This window comes from Paramisgurnus dabryanus, chromosome 10, assembly GCF_030506205.2.
Source record: "Paramisgurnus dabryanus chromosome 10, PD_genome_1.1, whole genome shotgun sequence".
Classification (NCBI taxonomy): domain Eukaryota; kingdom Metazoa; phylum Chordata; class Actinopteri; order Cypriniformes; family Cobitidae; genus Paramisgurnus; species Paramisgurnus dabryanus.
The window spans coordinates 9,990,190-10,007,060 of NC_133346.1; the positions used below are offsets into that span (position 1 = coordinate 9,990,190).

The 16,871-nt window shown below is 38.2% G+C and overlaps 1 protein-coding gene and 1 long non-coding RNA gene across 2 annotated transcripts in view; one reads left to right on the forward strand and one right to left on the reverse strand.

The window, feature by feature from the left end:
• lhfpl6 (LHFPL tetraspan subfamily member 6) overlaps window positions 1–13,744 on the reverse strand; it is a 32,166-nt gene extending 18,422 nt beyond the window's left edge. Inside the window, exons 1-2 of the mRNA XM_065259580.2 lie at window positions 13,537–13,744; window positions 12,336–12,835 (exon numbers count right to left, since the gene is read on the reverse strand). Of these exons, the coding sequence (XP_065115652.1) occupies window positions 12,336–12,720 (385 nt within the window). The 5' untranslated portion in view covers window positions 12,721–12,835; window positions 13,537–13,744. The remainder of the gene's footprint in view (window positions 1–12,335; window positions 12,836–13,536) is intronic.
• LOC141282853 (uncharacterized) lies at window positions 3,784–5,551 on the forward strand. Its single transcript, XR_012337677.1, has 2 exons — window positions 3,784–4,804; window positions 5,252–5,551. It is a non-coding gene; the product is annotated as an uncharacterized lncRNA (long non-coding RNA).
• Window positions 13,745–16,871: the final 3,127 nt, after the last annotated feature.

Genomic DNA, 16,871 nt, shown 5'->3' on the forward strand with positions numbered 1-16,871 from the left:
AAAACAAAAAAGGAAGTACATTTGAGGAAAAACCAAGAGGGCTAATTTAAAGTGTTCACTGAATTCACCAAGCGACGGTCAGACAGGAAAATAATAGGGTGAAAAAAGACTGCGGCTAAGTAGTACACCGCTGTCCAAACAAACTTAAATAGAAAAGACTTCACAAGATTATATTTGAAAACAGACATCTGTGTGTCTCTCAAAGCCATTTTCTGGAGAAAAGCATGACTGTCAATTTTGAAAGGGAATTTTAGGTGTAGGTATAACCTTTAGTAAGAGAGTAAGAGTAAACTATTACTATTAAACCATTATTTGCACAGTACGTTACATGGCAAACTGTCTTGATCCTCCAAATGTGCATACATCCCATTTGGGTAGGCCTCACAACTTAGGAAAACTTGACTTTTGCAACATTGTAAGGACACCCCAACTGTCCCAAGTTATTTAAACATAAAACTTGCCCTTCAATCCCTAATTGTGATTGACAGTCAAGTGCTCAGCCCAAGACTAACCCTGTTATTGGCCGCATACACATGTAGAGCTACGCTGTCATCACAGCTTATTACAGACCACCACAGATGTACACTGACCATAACTCTTATTTCGCTCAGCCCGACACAGAGAAAACAGCAATGTGGTGAGTGAAAAGGAGATAAAGTAGAAAGGAGATCACTGGTTGTGACTAGTAATGTTCCCAAAATTTGAACGCATGCATACATGGATAAATGGTAAAATCAGTCATAATTTTATAAACAAGTGCTTGAGTCAAAAACAGGCCTTCGTGAAATCTAGATGCCCTCCAGGACAATGTAATATCTTGTTTTTCTTCATAATTGCTTCAGCTTTTTGCACACTGACAAATGGTGTTGTGCGTGGCCATGCCAGCGAACAGCTTGAGTAAATGATTTCTTTTCTTGACTGGAGCAGAATGTGATTACTAAGACACAAAATTTACATTTAAATTCATGCGTTTGGCAGACGCTTTTATCCAAAGTGACTTACAGTGTATTCAATCTATACATTTTAGCAGTATGTGGGTTCCCTTGGGAATCAAACCCACGGTCATTGTGTTGCTACCGCAATGCTCTACCAACTCAGTTACATGAGCACAAAAAGTTGTATTAATATTGCAGATCAGAATTTAGAGATAAAACACAAAAAAATGTATAATAATAATTAATACTTTACATATGAGTACCACAGTTTCTGACTAGAGGTCGACCAATAGTGGATTTTACCGATACCGATAGGTCCCTGCTGCTTGCCAATAACCGATTAATCGGCCAATAGTTTTTTGGATGCTGGATAAAAAAACAAACATAACACTTAAAGTGAAACAGTGTTGAAATGTATAGTAATATAACAACAGCACTGAGCCATCAAATTGTGCTAAATGAAATAAATGTAAAAATAAATTATATTAATACACATTGAAGTTAATACTTATGTGATATACTCTCACTGGTAGAATTCAGATTACATAAATGTATATTATATAAGTAGTCTTGTACTTTATTTGCTTCTGTTTTAACATTTATTGATGATCTTATTAAAAAAAAACAAAAGATGTATTGCAGTGATGAAAAAAAAATTAGATTTAGATGTTAATGTAGCTGACAGCTGCATATAGTTTACTTTCTCTCGTTATTAACTTAAAATATAGATAAAAGTAACCAGCTTGATATAAATAATGCAAATCGATAGTAATAATCATGACATTTAACATATGGGTTGGATTTATCTGTTTGTATTTTTGTGTACACTGTTTGAGATACTACTAATATTAGCGTCCTGTCAGCCTTGACGACAAACTTAGGTTTCTGCTGTTGTTGCTGCTAATGCAGCATCTATTTAGCAAATTAATTACTTTATAATGATACAAAGCAACGGACACACTCTGAAAAACTATTGGCATGTTTTTTTTGCATATAGCCGATTGTTCCACCAATGAACTATCAATGTCGATTAATCTGCAAAACCGATTAATCGGTCTACAGGGCTCAACATAAAGGACTGCCCAGTGGCCCGGGGCAAGCGTGAGAGACGTTCGGGCCAGTAAAAAGTATTGTCACTTGCTGATCGGGCCAGTGCTTCACGCTCAGTCACTAAAACATATTTTCATCAATGTATATTATTTAACATCTTGGAAGCAGCATTTACTTGGGTAAAACACAACAAAAGAAACAATGCAATATTTTGCACAGTTTGCTGTCAGTTTACAGGTAAAGCTCAAAATTTGGGAGCCATTTTTCGTTGGAACATGTCTGTTGTATATGTATACAATTATATTTGACTTTTGAAGTATTATTTTTAAATATTTTTAAACACTGACATTTTTTTTTATTGGGGCCAGTGAACATTTTGGCAGAGCAAGTGAAAACCTGAACCACTGGCCCGACCGGGCCAGTATAAAAATTTTTTTGCATTGAGCCCTGGTCTACCACTATTTCAGACCTTCATCCTAAATCAAGCTCATGAATTTATTTAACATCATCATAGCCAACATGTGGAATTGTTTTTTATCAACATAATACAAATGTATTCCAGCCCATTACCTTTTATATCACATTGCGGAGAACTGAAGTCAATGTACAAGGCGGGAACTGCATTTAGAGTAACACAATGTATTTGCTTTTAAAATTATACTAGGCAACTTCCATCATAACTGTTTTGACAGCAGCTGCTTTGAGCTAGTATGAATCATTTGTACTTAAACCAGTGAGGTTGAAAGTACAAACAAATCAGAAACTGGTAAACAGATTGAAAGCCCTCAAGGCATCCGAGATGTCACGTTCAAGTCACAAGAGATGAAGACACCCCTCTACTGCGCCTTCTTGAAAAATGCATATGCCATCTGTGTATGAAAGCTCTCCTTTATCCAGAAATGATCTGTGTGTCACACTGCTAGATTGTTCTCGGAAGAGAATGCTTTTCAAATGCTCAGGATGGGCTAGGAAAGAAAACCAATTATTTTTCCTCTATTTGAGCCAAAGAATGTCTCTGTTGCCACAGTTGTGGACCTTAAGAGGACCATCTGGAAGCCTGGAACATTCCAAAATGATTGCCTTAAGTAGAATGCAGACCTGCATTCCAATCTGAGGGAGGGAGCCGGGCTGGAGAGGGACCACGCGGTGTTGGACTTGGCCAAGCTCGCAATGGAACTCCTCAAAGATCTGAACACAGAGATGTCTTTGTTCATTTATCCATGGAAAGTTGGCTTTGTTCAAGTGTGCGTGCGTGTGCGCATTTTTAAAAGATAATGACTTCTATCTTGTGCGCAATGCATAAAATAAAAATGAATGCAATGGGATGCAATATGGTCGAAAACATCAAGCTGTGCAGCTAATTCAGGAGAAGCAAGTTCAAACTGAGCTTGCAATCATTTCTAATCAATGTGGTAGATACGGCGCACACACACACACACATACACACTTTATACATACATGCATGCATGCATACAATACATATATATCATGGACACACCCATTTACATGCTATTCTGAGCATCAGTGGGTTTATACATTCTTCTCCATCTTGTAAATGACTGGCTTTCTCAATTATATGAGTTGGTTTTATGATTTATGCCTCAAAGCTAAAATATCATGCTGGATTTGAAGGTTTTGATTTTGTTTTTCTTCATTTTACCCGGTTAAGTTACGATGAATAATTCATGAACGAAAGCTCCTCTTTCCAGCACATGCCTGACTGACTCCAGCTTATCCGGCCACACCCACATTAAAAAAACAATGAAAACCGCAAACCTGCTCTTTCATGTTTTCTTAACACGCACCGGCCCGGCGGCGGTCCCTAGGGGGCGTTTTTACGTGTTTTTGTACTTTGTTTAACATCAAATATTCAATCAACAATCATAAACTTTGCATTATTTGAAAGTTTAAACACTCAAAATTCATGTTCTGAGCTTATTTTTGCAATCAATACACTGGTGTGGAAAGGGTTACATGAAATGCAGACGGAACGCATATAAAAATGGGTGTGGGTACTCACATGTCTTGCCATATGGTTCTGATCATCTCTGACAATTCCCAAAAACTTCAACGTACATTGCAATGTAAGGGTCCACTCTTCAAAAAGCATCCCACGTTTTAATCCAAAACAACGAAAAATAGTGATAAATCCAGCAATACCCTCCTTTATTTACATCCGCGCGTCCGCTAAGTATGATCGATCATGTTTATTTTCTATCAAATATCGAGTTTTATCAGTGAAAATCCATCTCTTCCTGCTTCGTTGGACTCTTCCGATAAATATCCCGCCCTATTTTTCTGTTTTGTTCAATCAGATAAGGTTTGACAACTCAAAATGAATCGGGAACACCGATTTGCCCAGACAGATGTCCTTCAGCTAACCATAGGCTTTTGACTGGATTACGCCAAAACAAAGCCAGCCAATGCTTAGCCAGCAAAGTTTTGATGGGCAGGGGTAGTAACCAATCATGAAACGATTACAAGGATTCAACTTACGTCAGTAAAGTGTACTTCTGCGCAAATCTACAGAAGCGCATGGATAGGAATGCCCACGCCCCCTCCCTGCGCGTTTGTTTGTTTGGGTAGCATAGCAGCCGGCTAGGCTCTCCGGAGCCGCTGAGAAACCTCTCAAAGGTTAGATATAACATCTCCATTGTGGATTGTCGACTGCAGAGGACTTGTTTGTGTTGAGAGTGTTTTGGAGAAGTTGATAAAGAGCATGATCGCGGAGCAAAGATACAAGATTGGATATAAACGAAACCGCGTCGTCGACGAGAGATGGACCGGACTATGAGCTCAGCTGCGCTCGCTTGGAAAAAGTAAGTGGATTCTTTTGTTCATTAGTTATTTTACGTTACATTTCTAGTTTCTTGTTAGCTGTTTTGATTATAAAGTAACAGTGGAGATGACTAAAATACGAGTTTTACATGGTTTCATTTTCTATGACATGTTATATAAATGAATCATTTTTATAGCTACATGAATCAAATGCACAGAATATACAAACTAAAAACAAGATATGTGGTGGAAAATATGAGTATTACCAGCTGAGAAATATAGGTTATTTGGCAAACATAAGACATTTGTAATTATAAATATATTCATGTAATGTGTGTATGTGTGTATGTATTATGTTCATGTATATTACATCATAGTTTCTCATACAAATAGTTGTATGTCTCTAACTTTTGACTCAAACTAAAATCCTCTCTTGCTTTGTGTGTGTGTGTGTCTGTGTTGTGTTGTGTTGTGATGTGATGTAACAGGTCTTCAGCTGACATCCAGAGGAGGACTGGAATCTGGAGTGCATTCATGAGCGACCACATTCAAAATAGCAAGTATTTTGTTATAATGTGCAAATGTTTTTTTCTGAAATAGTTTTTTCTATGTGCTTTGGTGGGCAGAGAAGTTCTGAATTGATATACATCATGTAATATGTAGTCCTGACTCATTTTCTTTTGATAATCATGTCATTTTGTTATCATGTGTATATTTGGAGTTTCCAAGTGCACTTTTTCTGAAAGGACGCCTGGACTTTTTTGAAATAAAAGCTCACAGAAACAACATTTTTTGGAGTATCATTCTCAAATTTGAATCACAGCATGGTCAGACATTCAGTTTACCTATATGGTGTCCCCAGGTGTCTCAGATGACCATTTCATACCTTTTTTGCTAAGTGAATGTTATTTAAAGAAAAACGGAAGTCATTTAATGTATATTTTACCTTGTTTTACTCTGTTTCTTTACTACTCTGAGTTGTTATGACTATTAGGCAACAATATGTCAAGTGTCTAGTTTCAAACAAGACCAGAATTATGAATATAGACCATAGGGTTTAAGAGCTGCAGACGTTTTAGTTTGGAGTTGTCGTTTTTCAGAAAATGCTCAAAAATAGAAGTGCTAGCTAACAGGTTAAGTCGCTTTGTTTTAACGTGTCTGATAAATAGATTTAGTATAAACCTCTTGTAATTTAACACGCAAATTTGCATTGCTACACAATGCAAATGTTGTCATTCCTGCCAAACAATCACGTTGTTATGTGTCACATAGCCTGTATTTATTTTAGTAAATATTTCATATTTGTCTATGCATTCCTTACACTTTTGTTCTGACAGCTTTACAGCCCTTAAAACTTATTTCATTTCCACCTACAGAGAGTGAGCTAAGAAAATATCGTTCCAGCCCACTGCAAGGCAAAGATTCAACAAGCTTAAAATGAAGTCAAGCAGCGCACCGCTTTTCTTTCAAGAATGTAAACACATGTGAACTGCAGTCGGAGCTGTGACCTACATATCTTCACCGCTGTGCTGTGTAAATTTTCAAGGTGCCGAAGTTTCAGCCAGTTGGAACTTTGGTTTCTGACTCATTTCCTTTCGGAGCCACAGAGGAATCGTTTCTTGTAAACCGTGAGTGTTTTGTAAAGATGGCATTATTGTACTGATGGTGGCCAGCTGCTTGCATGATGTTCTATTCTCTTCCAAGTCTGCCATAAATTGTGTGCTTGCAAATGAAATTTATAAAGAGTTAAATACCAGAATAAACACATAATAGCAAGTCTTCATAAGGAATTGGTAGGGGTCGTGTACACCAAGGCGTATGTTTTCAGTGGTTTCTAATGGACGCACCATGCTTCCCAGGCAGGTTTTGTCGGCGCTTAGCGCCAGCTCAGCTCGTCAATGTCACTTTTCACTTAGCCATCCAATCACAGTGAAAGAGGGGCGGGGCAAATATTACAATGACCAACCGGCAATTTGCACAACAACTGATAAATAAAACAGAAGTATTATAGCAACCAAAGCGCCCAGCTATGGCAAGCGCCCACAGTTGGCATTTGCCTGGCATTTTATGATGCTTTTAAAGAGCACCAATTATCGGATTTACGATTTTACATTTCCTGTAGTGTGTAAATGTGTATTAGTACATGTTAACGATATTCAAAAGGTACATACCCCAAAGTAAACAATGACGTGAGTTATCATCTCCAACATAAATCTCTTTTCTTGGACTACAACAAACACATGGATTGTAGGCAATAGTTTACTTCCTGGGATTGGTGATGTAGAGAAGACCGACATTTCCGCATGACATCATAGGTATTCTCAATATTTAGATTTTTCTGCACCCTAGATATAGATTTCAAATAGTTAATAACTCAATAGTGTCCTGGCTTTTCTAATAATTCATTCAGTTTTCAGATGATGTATAAATCTCAATTTAAAAACAAAATTTACCCATATGACAGGGTCACATTTTAAGGTTTATTTCTTTACATTAAGTAGGATGATTTTATGTACAAATAAAAGTAAATACCAAAAACGACTTTGGTTGGGTTTTTACAGGCAGGGCCAAAATATCTACATGCATATTTAGATCTTAATTCACATACCTCTAGTCTACCACACTAATATACCTGGCTAGTAAAAAATGTATGTCTCTTTGAGTATGTACTAATGCAGGGTTCACACCAGAAGCGGTAGAGGCGGCAAGCGCGGGTGATTTACATGTTAAGCCAATGCAAAGACATGATTATGCATCCTGCGGCGTGGTACGTGCGAATGGCGCGGTACGCACGGCGTGGATGGCGCGGAACTTCTGCGGATGTCCACGCCACTTTAACCAATCAGAACCTTGCTGTCGTAGTGACGTGATTACAGGAAGCGAGTGAAGTCTCAGCGAAGTCGCAGAAGCCCCTCCCATGACGCGAATTTCTGTGTGAATGTCTCGAATGACTAGAATTTCACACGCTGCTTTTCATGCGCGAATGGAGCGAGTAAACTCAAATTTTCAAGCGTCACAAATAGCACGTTTTTGCCGCCTCTACTGCGGCTGGTGTGAATGCACAGTAAGTTATACTGGGGTGGTTTCCCGGACAGAGATTAGCTTAAACCAGGACTAGGTTTTAGTTTAATTAGGAAATATAACAAACATGCCTTACTAAAAAAATTGTGTGTGCATTTTGAGGCAAAACAAAGGGCACTCGTGTATTTTATGATATGTCAGTGCAAGTTTTTTTCAGTTTGGACAGCCCCCTAAATTTATTTTAGTCTAGGACTAGTCTAATCCCTGTCCAGGAAACCGCCCCAAAGTCACATAAAAATTTAACCATACTATTGGATTATACTGTTATACATCAGCTACATTTATTATTTAAGATTCATTATTACTTAAACATGGAATTTCAAAGTCATTGGCACAAATGGCACTAAAGGAATAAAGGATTTAAATTTTTGTATTAAAAAAGTAACACATTTAACCTTATAAATACATTTCGCACATTTATAAATATGAATTGTTTATTTTAAATGTATCAATTAATTCATTATTTGATTATATATTTATACTGTATATATAATATTTCTTATTATATCTAACATTTAAACAGACTTGTCACAAACTCCCTTTCCATAGCAGGAATATTCTATAGAGGTTGTGGGGGCCATTAGCATGCATGGACACACACCGAGTATACCATCCATGTGCCTCTGGCATACCATTTCAAGCGTACTATGATTTGGGGCATATTAATCCTAATCTTTCGTCCTATTAGGCATGTAAATTGGAATGAAGCTTTTATCTTCAATCAGAGCAGAATGGCGAGTTTACGACACAACCAGATGATGTCACTGGATTTCTCTCTTCAGATCACTTTGCTATCCGTCACTCTCTCTCTATTCTACTTTTATATTCCGGCAGCATTCCGACACATTCTGAGCATTCCAAGGACGGTATTTTCTGACAGATGCCATATACAGAGTAGAAACTGACAGTGTGAGATGTTTAACAATCTTCTCTACGCATTGGAGCCAGGAAGTCTCTTCATAGTGGTGCAGCTGTCCAATCAGCTGGATCCCACATGTCTGTCCAATACACACCGCTCTACTTCCTCTCAAAGCCCCCTCCATCTCTTTCCAAGCGCCCAGGGGTCGGCATGGGTCAGCTAAAAGGAGCGTACACCCTCGGCCAGGGCCGTTCCCACAAAACCACAAATACACATGGAACGGTGCTCAGACACACACATTTCCACAGAGCCACACAAAAGTACACAACACCGCACAAAAATCAACAGCTCTCAACATTTTGTCGTACGTGCAATTAGAAACATTCCAGCGTGACTAACTCAATACAGTCGATCTGGATTTAAACAAGAGAGGTTTGCACAGCACACAAACCTGACTTATTTGACATCCGAGCTAACAGTGGGGAAGCAAGAGGCAAACCCCAGGAGCTTCTACAATTCAGTTTTTTTATTTGTTTGCAGTCGATTGTGACCAGATTCAAAGTCAAGGACAACTTTGGAGAACTTCTTTAAAGGATTAGTTCTTAGATTTGCTGTAAATAGATGTTCAGGCCATCCACGATGCACAGTATGTGACTTGTTTCTTTAGCAAAACAGTGAAGGGAAAAGGCCGAAAATAAGACTGATTGGTTATTTTTTGTTAGGGTGATGAGAGATTCGATGCAAGAATACAGATTGATAAAAATGAAAACTATGGTCTCTTTTGCATTCTGGAAATGTACCAACCTCATCAGGCATTGTCATTAACAAAGTGAGAAGCGTCTCTCAGGAGCTGAGGTTGTTCTAAGAGGACATGTCTTCAATATTTTAATGTGATAAGAAGACATTAAAAAGTAATTGAGAAAACACACTTCACACACCCAGTCAAACCGGCACGTCTCTCATGCGAATAAGACTCATTTCAAGGTCTTGCACTCCCATTGGCTGAGATCCTGGCAACAGCCAGACATATCCCATAAATCCCATGGTAAATTCACTACAACTGAGCATACTGTCTTCTCGGGAGAGCGTGTGTGACATACGGAAACATGTGCGGGGAAATCTAATCCAGGTGAAGAGTGATGTCATATCCATAACATTATTAATCCGAGATCAGAATACATATTGATAGGAAAGAATGAATGGGAACAATACACATGCCTTTCCCTGTTCTGACCTACTAAGGAATAATGTTTCCACCTATAAAGGGCAACATGAAAATGTGATACAACAATATGGCATCTGGCACCTTTCCCAGAATTAGTCAGTGCATGAGAGAAACACTCTCTCTATTGCCTTAACTATATCAAGTGATACAAACAAAGCCACAGCTTTCTAGGACAAGGAAAAATTGCAGGAAATATTTTGTTGCCCTTGAATAATGCATGATAAATAAGAGCAAAGCAAGTGTATCAATGTGCATAGCATAAAATAAACAAAAAAGAAGGAGAAAAAAAAAACGTTTGAAGGATATGGCTTAAGGTCCCTCACAGAGCAGTCACGTATAATCAACCCCCATTACATCCTATCTCACTGGAATGGCACAAAGTCATCGCTCTGAGGCAGGACAAATGGAAAGATGATGGTGTAAGTTATAAGGGTCTGCTATTTTTTCCTGTATGTGGCGCTCCTACTCTCTTGACAGTAAAGGACATGAAACAAACTCTTGTTTGCATTGCACTGTTTGTTCTGTTAACAAACAAACTCAAGCTGATTGTCACCGGGATGTTAGCTTGGGGTTTCAAAATCAAATAAGGAAGAGGTCACAGCCTCGGCTATTCACAGGGTGATACAAATCATAGCAAAAGATTGTTAAAACAAGCAAAAGGGCTTTAACCAAGGAGATGTGACGGTCATTATTTGTTGCTATGAGGAACTAACGTATGGCAGAGATGGTGTAAAGAAGTGTGTGTGTGTTTGTGAAGTTGCAGTGTTTAATCTGGCTAGCCAATTACTAAATCATGCATCCAACCTTATAATTGCTTTTCAATGTATCCAGTCAACCAATAAATGCATTTAAAATTCTTGGTTTACCAATAGAGATTTTTCAGCCACCCATGTGATAATGTAACAAATATGTGCATACACTGTATGATGAAATTAACATATACATCTTTACATCTAGCAGATGCTTGTATCCATTCAGTCAACACATTTTAATGTTACAGTATGTTTTTTTTTGTATATTCCGATAAAAGTTCCCTAATACGCTATGGTTTGCCTTTTTTTTTTGTGCTGTTTTTAGTTAGTGTTATACACTTCATATTTTGATGGTTTATTCTAACCTGAGGGGGCATTAAAGGATTAGTCCATTTTCTTAAAAAAAATCCAGATAATTTACTCACCACCATGTCATCCAAAATGTTGATGTCTTTCTTTGTTCAGTCGAGAAGAAATTATGTTTTTTGAGGAAAACATTCCAGGATTTTTCTCATTTTTAATGGACCCCAACATGTAACAGTTTTAATGCAGTTTAAAATTGCAGTTTCAAAGGACTCTAAATGATCCCAAAAGAGGCATAAGGGTCTTGTCTAGCGAAACAATTAAAAAATAAAACATATGCAATTTTAAACTACAACTTCTCGTCTATCTCCGGTCATTTGACGCACCAGCGCGACCTCACGAAATACGTCATCACATCAAGAGGTCTCGGAGCATGAATGTGAAACTACGCCCCAGGGTTTACAAGTGTGGAGAAAGAGGACCGCTCCGACGTTGTTGTATGTCGAATGATACTAATTATGTCTTTGTGTCAGTTTATTGTTTAATATCGTGTTACATATATGTGCATTTCATATATGTAACACGTGACCTTTCCACAGCATAGGCAATTATGTGAGGTCGCGCTGGCGCGTAACAGGAACCGTAGATAGACGAGAAGTTGTGATTTAAAAGTGCATATTTTTTAATTTTCTTGTCAAAAATGACTTTTTCCCTAGATAAGACCCTTATGCCTCGTTTGGGATCGTTTAGAGTCCTTTGAAACTGCAATTTTAAACTGTTAAGTGTTGGGGTCTATTAAAGTCCATTAAAATAAGAAAAATCCTGGAATGTTTTCCTCAAAAAACATAATTTCTTCTCGACTGAACAAAGAAAGGCATCAACATTTTGGATGACATGGTGGTGAGTAAATTATTTGGATTATTTTTTCTTTAAAAAAAATTGACTAATCCTTTAAAGCAAATATTGTACAAATCCTTCACCCAGACATCACTTTTGGTCACTACTGTACATCCAGCCATCTATGAAATATTGTTAACTCAATCCATATACATATGTACTCATTAATTTCAAAATCAGCCGCCCAGCCCCGGCTAAGTCAGGATGCCATTGCAGTTTGTATGTTCTCCCTGTGTCAGCGGAGGTTTACTCCGGGTACCCTAGTTTCATCCCACAGTCCAAAGACATGCAGGTAAAGTGAATTGGAGATGGTATAACTTGTCTATAGATTAATTGGTTTTCACCATGAATATAGCCATAGATGCTGAAATGGTGATGAGACTAAATAAATAAATAAATAGGATCATCCGTCCAAACGTTACAGAATCTCCAGTCAAGCTTGTGATTGTACTCACCCCCCACAAACTGTATTCCCCCGGCCACCCGTCCAATGGTGCGAGAGATCAGATCCGTGACGCAGCATCCCATCAGTGCCGTGAGGGCCACCAGAAGCAGAAGCCCACATCCCGTCCCCGTCACCACAGTGCAGATTCTCCATTCCAGACTCGGTATTCCCTGGAAGGAAGCATAGCGTCCACACTGCTCCAACATCACCGTCCCACCACGGGCTTCGTCCCTTACCGGATAAGAACAACGTCGGAACGTTCCAAAGGACACTGGCTTACCCATCTGTGACCCAAGGAGCCAGTACGGCATAAAGAAGCCCACGCATGACGCAGCGGCACACAGGAAGGACAACAGAGCCCAAACCACACCTGCACAGGTAAGACTGGATGCCATCTTGGAGCTGCTGTTTAAACTTTCATATAGATGCAACTCAATCCAGGTTAAGCGTTATGTCTGGATACAGAACTACCATCCCAGATCCTCCCAGTGTATTTCTACAAGGTTACGCCTGAGGAAACAGCAAAAAGTGTGAGAATGTCAGTAAAAGTTTGGGACATCTGTCTTCAACCATAAATCTGACATGACAGGCTCTTCAGGTTACAATTAGGTTGTTGAAACACATCTGAAACATGAATTTTAGCCCTTAATATATGATCTACTAGTGTAGCAAATGTCACCTGGCCTCAAGCACGTTATGGACTTAACATTTACAGTACTGCAGGCATTTGGCAAAAACATCCCTTAACAATGCATTTAAACTCTATTTTTATTTTTGTAGAGTTATGGTAGATAAATTGAATGTGTATTAGATTTTAAATCACATAAAAAACGTAAGCGATATATAATAAACGCGTAATTGACATGAAATAATTTTGTGACGTCACCACGGGTCATGAAGATAAGTTCTGTGGCGTGCCATCTAAAAGTAACTCAAACAACAGTTTGCTTCGTATATACTGTAAAAACATCTGTATGTATTATTTAAATGTGTATCTTACGGAAAATGTTTACCACAGCAGTACCGTAGACTTGTAACGTTACATTCATACATTTTAAAACGAACGTTAAAGGTCATGTCTTCCTCAATATACAGTTTAACAAGCAAAATATGATTCTCGTCATATTGTTTTTCTGATAACAACTGTCACACGGAAAACAGAGTTCAAAAGTCATTAAACTAGCGTGTAAAACATGAGATAAATATCTTACATGTCTCTGTCGCTCACTCTTTCCGACTGCACTTGACTTCAGTTAAGACCGATGAAGGATTAATGACGACCGAATGCAGCGCGTGTTATCCGTTCACGAGTCGAAAGCTTGAACTGTGTGCGCGCTCTCAGTTCAATCCGCTCCGTCCGATCTGGAGTTCCCAAGCAATCCCACGTTTTTCTGTGCGATACCAAACTAAGAGAGGGTGAGAGAGTGGGAACACGCAAGTAAAGCCATCAATCTCCCGATACTCCGCCCAGAGGCTGCTCTGTTTTCCAAAGCAGCGCATGACTCCACCTCGTCGCCGCGTGCGCTCCCGATCAACACACACAGGACCTGAAGCGACAATTGTCAAAGAAGTTTCGTTGCCGTTGCTATTTGAAGTATACATTAGTAAAGAACAATAATGGCTGCAATTTTTATGGTCGTTCCTGTCTAAAATGTCAAAAGAACATCAAAAGTCCTTCAGGATTTTAAAGGGAACAACTGATGGACACTTCACTTCAATGGTTTCTGCATGACAATTTCAAGGAACAGTTTTTGATCTTCTACACCCTTCATTCCTTCAGAGCTCTCACTTTGTAGGATAAACCCTTAAAAAGGATTTGGTAAAAGGAAATGAAACACAGAAAGTGCAAGGTTCTGCACAAATTTTTACTGTGTAGACCATCTGGTTATTGTAAAGATGTTAATTTCAACATACTACTACGATCTGGGACATAGTAGCCTACTGTAACTGTGTTTAAAGATCACGTGTGCTTGTCTGTGTCACCTTGACTAAAAGACACATTAAAACTGATGGTGCATATCGAAACGACTTTGAAGGCAGCAACGACCTTCAGGATCACACAGAGGAGAAGCTCACTGTCAGCATTCTCCTTTAAGATCCATTATTATAATTTCAGTCCCGCAATGCTTTTTCTCATCACCAGTGTCTCTCTGATGGCAGTCCTGGTTAATGTAACTATAATGATGTTGTAGTATTCAATCTCATCACTTCTGCTTTCATGCATTTCATTGTAAGCCAAAACCAACATCAGAGAGTCGTTGCATGTTGAAGCAGTTCTGACCCTGATGAGAAATGCAAATTGTAGGAGCCCATCTCGTTCTTGTGTTAAGTGATGCAGTCGTAAGTCAGTCATGCAGAATTCATGGACATCGCCTCTTGCACATAAAATATCCAGACTGAAAGGCTGTTATTATTTGATATGGGTGCTGCGGTGCGGCAGTCAGAGATCCGGGATGGGAGTGTCATATGATTACATACTTACTGATATATTTAGCTGTATACTAATCCAAGTTCACTCATCAGGAGAAGTCTGGGTTGCTATTTTATTTCGTCTGTGTTGAGAGGTATTTCTCCTTCCAAGAAAATAACTGAAAACTTTTTGTCTTTAAATCTGGCCATATCTGAAGGAGAACGCAATCTTAGTCAGACAATCATGCATAATCTCATTCTCTTTGTTCAGCTCAGATCTGCTTGAAAGCCTTTCAGATAAAATGGACCATTTAGATACTTAATGGACCATGGTTCAAAAAGTTTTTTTTCTTGCTCTGTTTTTAGTTTGCCAGGTTTTGTTTTTAATTTTTTTAAGCCGTGCCTTGGAATAATGTTACTTACACACCTCACACATAGGAATGTTGGTGGTCCTTCATTGCACAATCATCAACATAAAGTAAAGAAGGTGCGATGTTTCAATCAACACCCTCATTAGTGTGATTGTGAGCTGTCAGATTTAACATATTAAAAGAACTTTGATGTTATTGCACTTAAAATCCGCATGCAAGACTAATGCATTATTTTCCAGTTTAACCACAGCAAAAACTTCATTTTTTACTTTTTTCCAGATTAGTTAGCATCCCTTTAAGCGTCTTTGTAACAGATGTAAAAGTGACCTTTAGGTCACCCTGTACCAGTATGACTCATATTGCCTCTCAACATCTACAGAACAGCTGTAATTGAAGATCCCATGAAATCAAAAAAGACGATTTTTGGCTTTAAGCTTGCATTTATTATACTATAAACTGGTGTGCTTTAAAACAGTAAACAAATGCGTGTTTAGGAAACACAAGCTTTTAAAATGTTCAGTCTCTCACATCCACCAGTATGGATCAATGACTTTTATGACATCATTCTGCACTTCAGATACTCAGCAGATCCCAGGCTGTGAGGTAAACCTTATGCTATTGGCTATTTTAAAAATTAGAGGAGACACATAATATGTCCGATCGTAACTTCCTGTTTCAGTGTGAATTACTTCACCGCATAAAGCAAAGCTATACACATTTCAAAGCACATCAATGAGTCTTTAAATTTTATGTTTATAAAGATTTTTTATCTAAAATTTTACATAAATATTTATAAATATAAATATTTATAAGTATTTAACATTTAATCATATCTATGAGTAAATGTTTATTTATTCTGTAAATAAATACAAAATAGACAGAATATCAAATCCTTCTTTTGCTATTAATCAAAGACTTAAAGGCGGGGTGCATGATCTCTGAAAGCCAATGTTGATATTTGAAATCACCTAAACAAACACGCCCCTACCCCAATAGAATCTGGACCTTCTTTTAATAGACCCGCCCCCCCGACACATATGCAACACAGGCAAAGATGTCGATTGGTAGACATGCACCCTAAATGCTGATTGGCTACAAGTGTGTTTTGGTACTCAAACCGACTCTCTTTTCATGCACTCTGCCTTTAAAGATAAAACATGCAATATATTTCTTTTGAATAAGTATTTACAGTGTAAAGCATTGTAGTTATTGGTGCTTGTGCCTTGACGAGGATTTGTTTCTATTAGCTGTTATGAAAAATTTAGCACCCAATCAATTACCAGGAGCCATATTGCTTATCTGATTTCAGTTCAAAATTCAGTAAACCTAGTAAAGCCAGCTCTCTATTACATACCAGACATACAATGCATTGCTCTTTGTTTTCCCTGTTTTGATGAAATTAAAATGTACATTTGGGGGTGGGTTACCATCTGTTTTTCTTACTGTAACACGTCTACCACTTTAAAGGTGCGAAAAACAGTGTAAAAAAACAGTCAAAATCTAAAGGGTGCATAATGAACAGCACAGGTGTATATGACAGCAGTTAATTTAATACCAACCTGACACATTAAGCATACTTTAAATTTTAATTTAAATGTTATATTTCTTTTACAGTAATACTTGTTCTGTCACCCCCTCTGGCCACCTGAGCACAACTGCCTAACGTCTGACTGATGGCAGTTTGTTACCTGAGGGAACAACAACGTTAATCACAACTTTAGTCGTATAGCTTTCCAAAATGGTTATGAGCTGTCACCTCCTTCGTA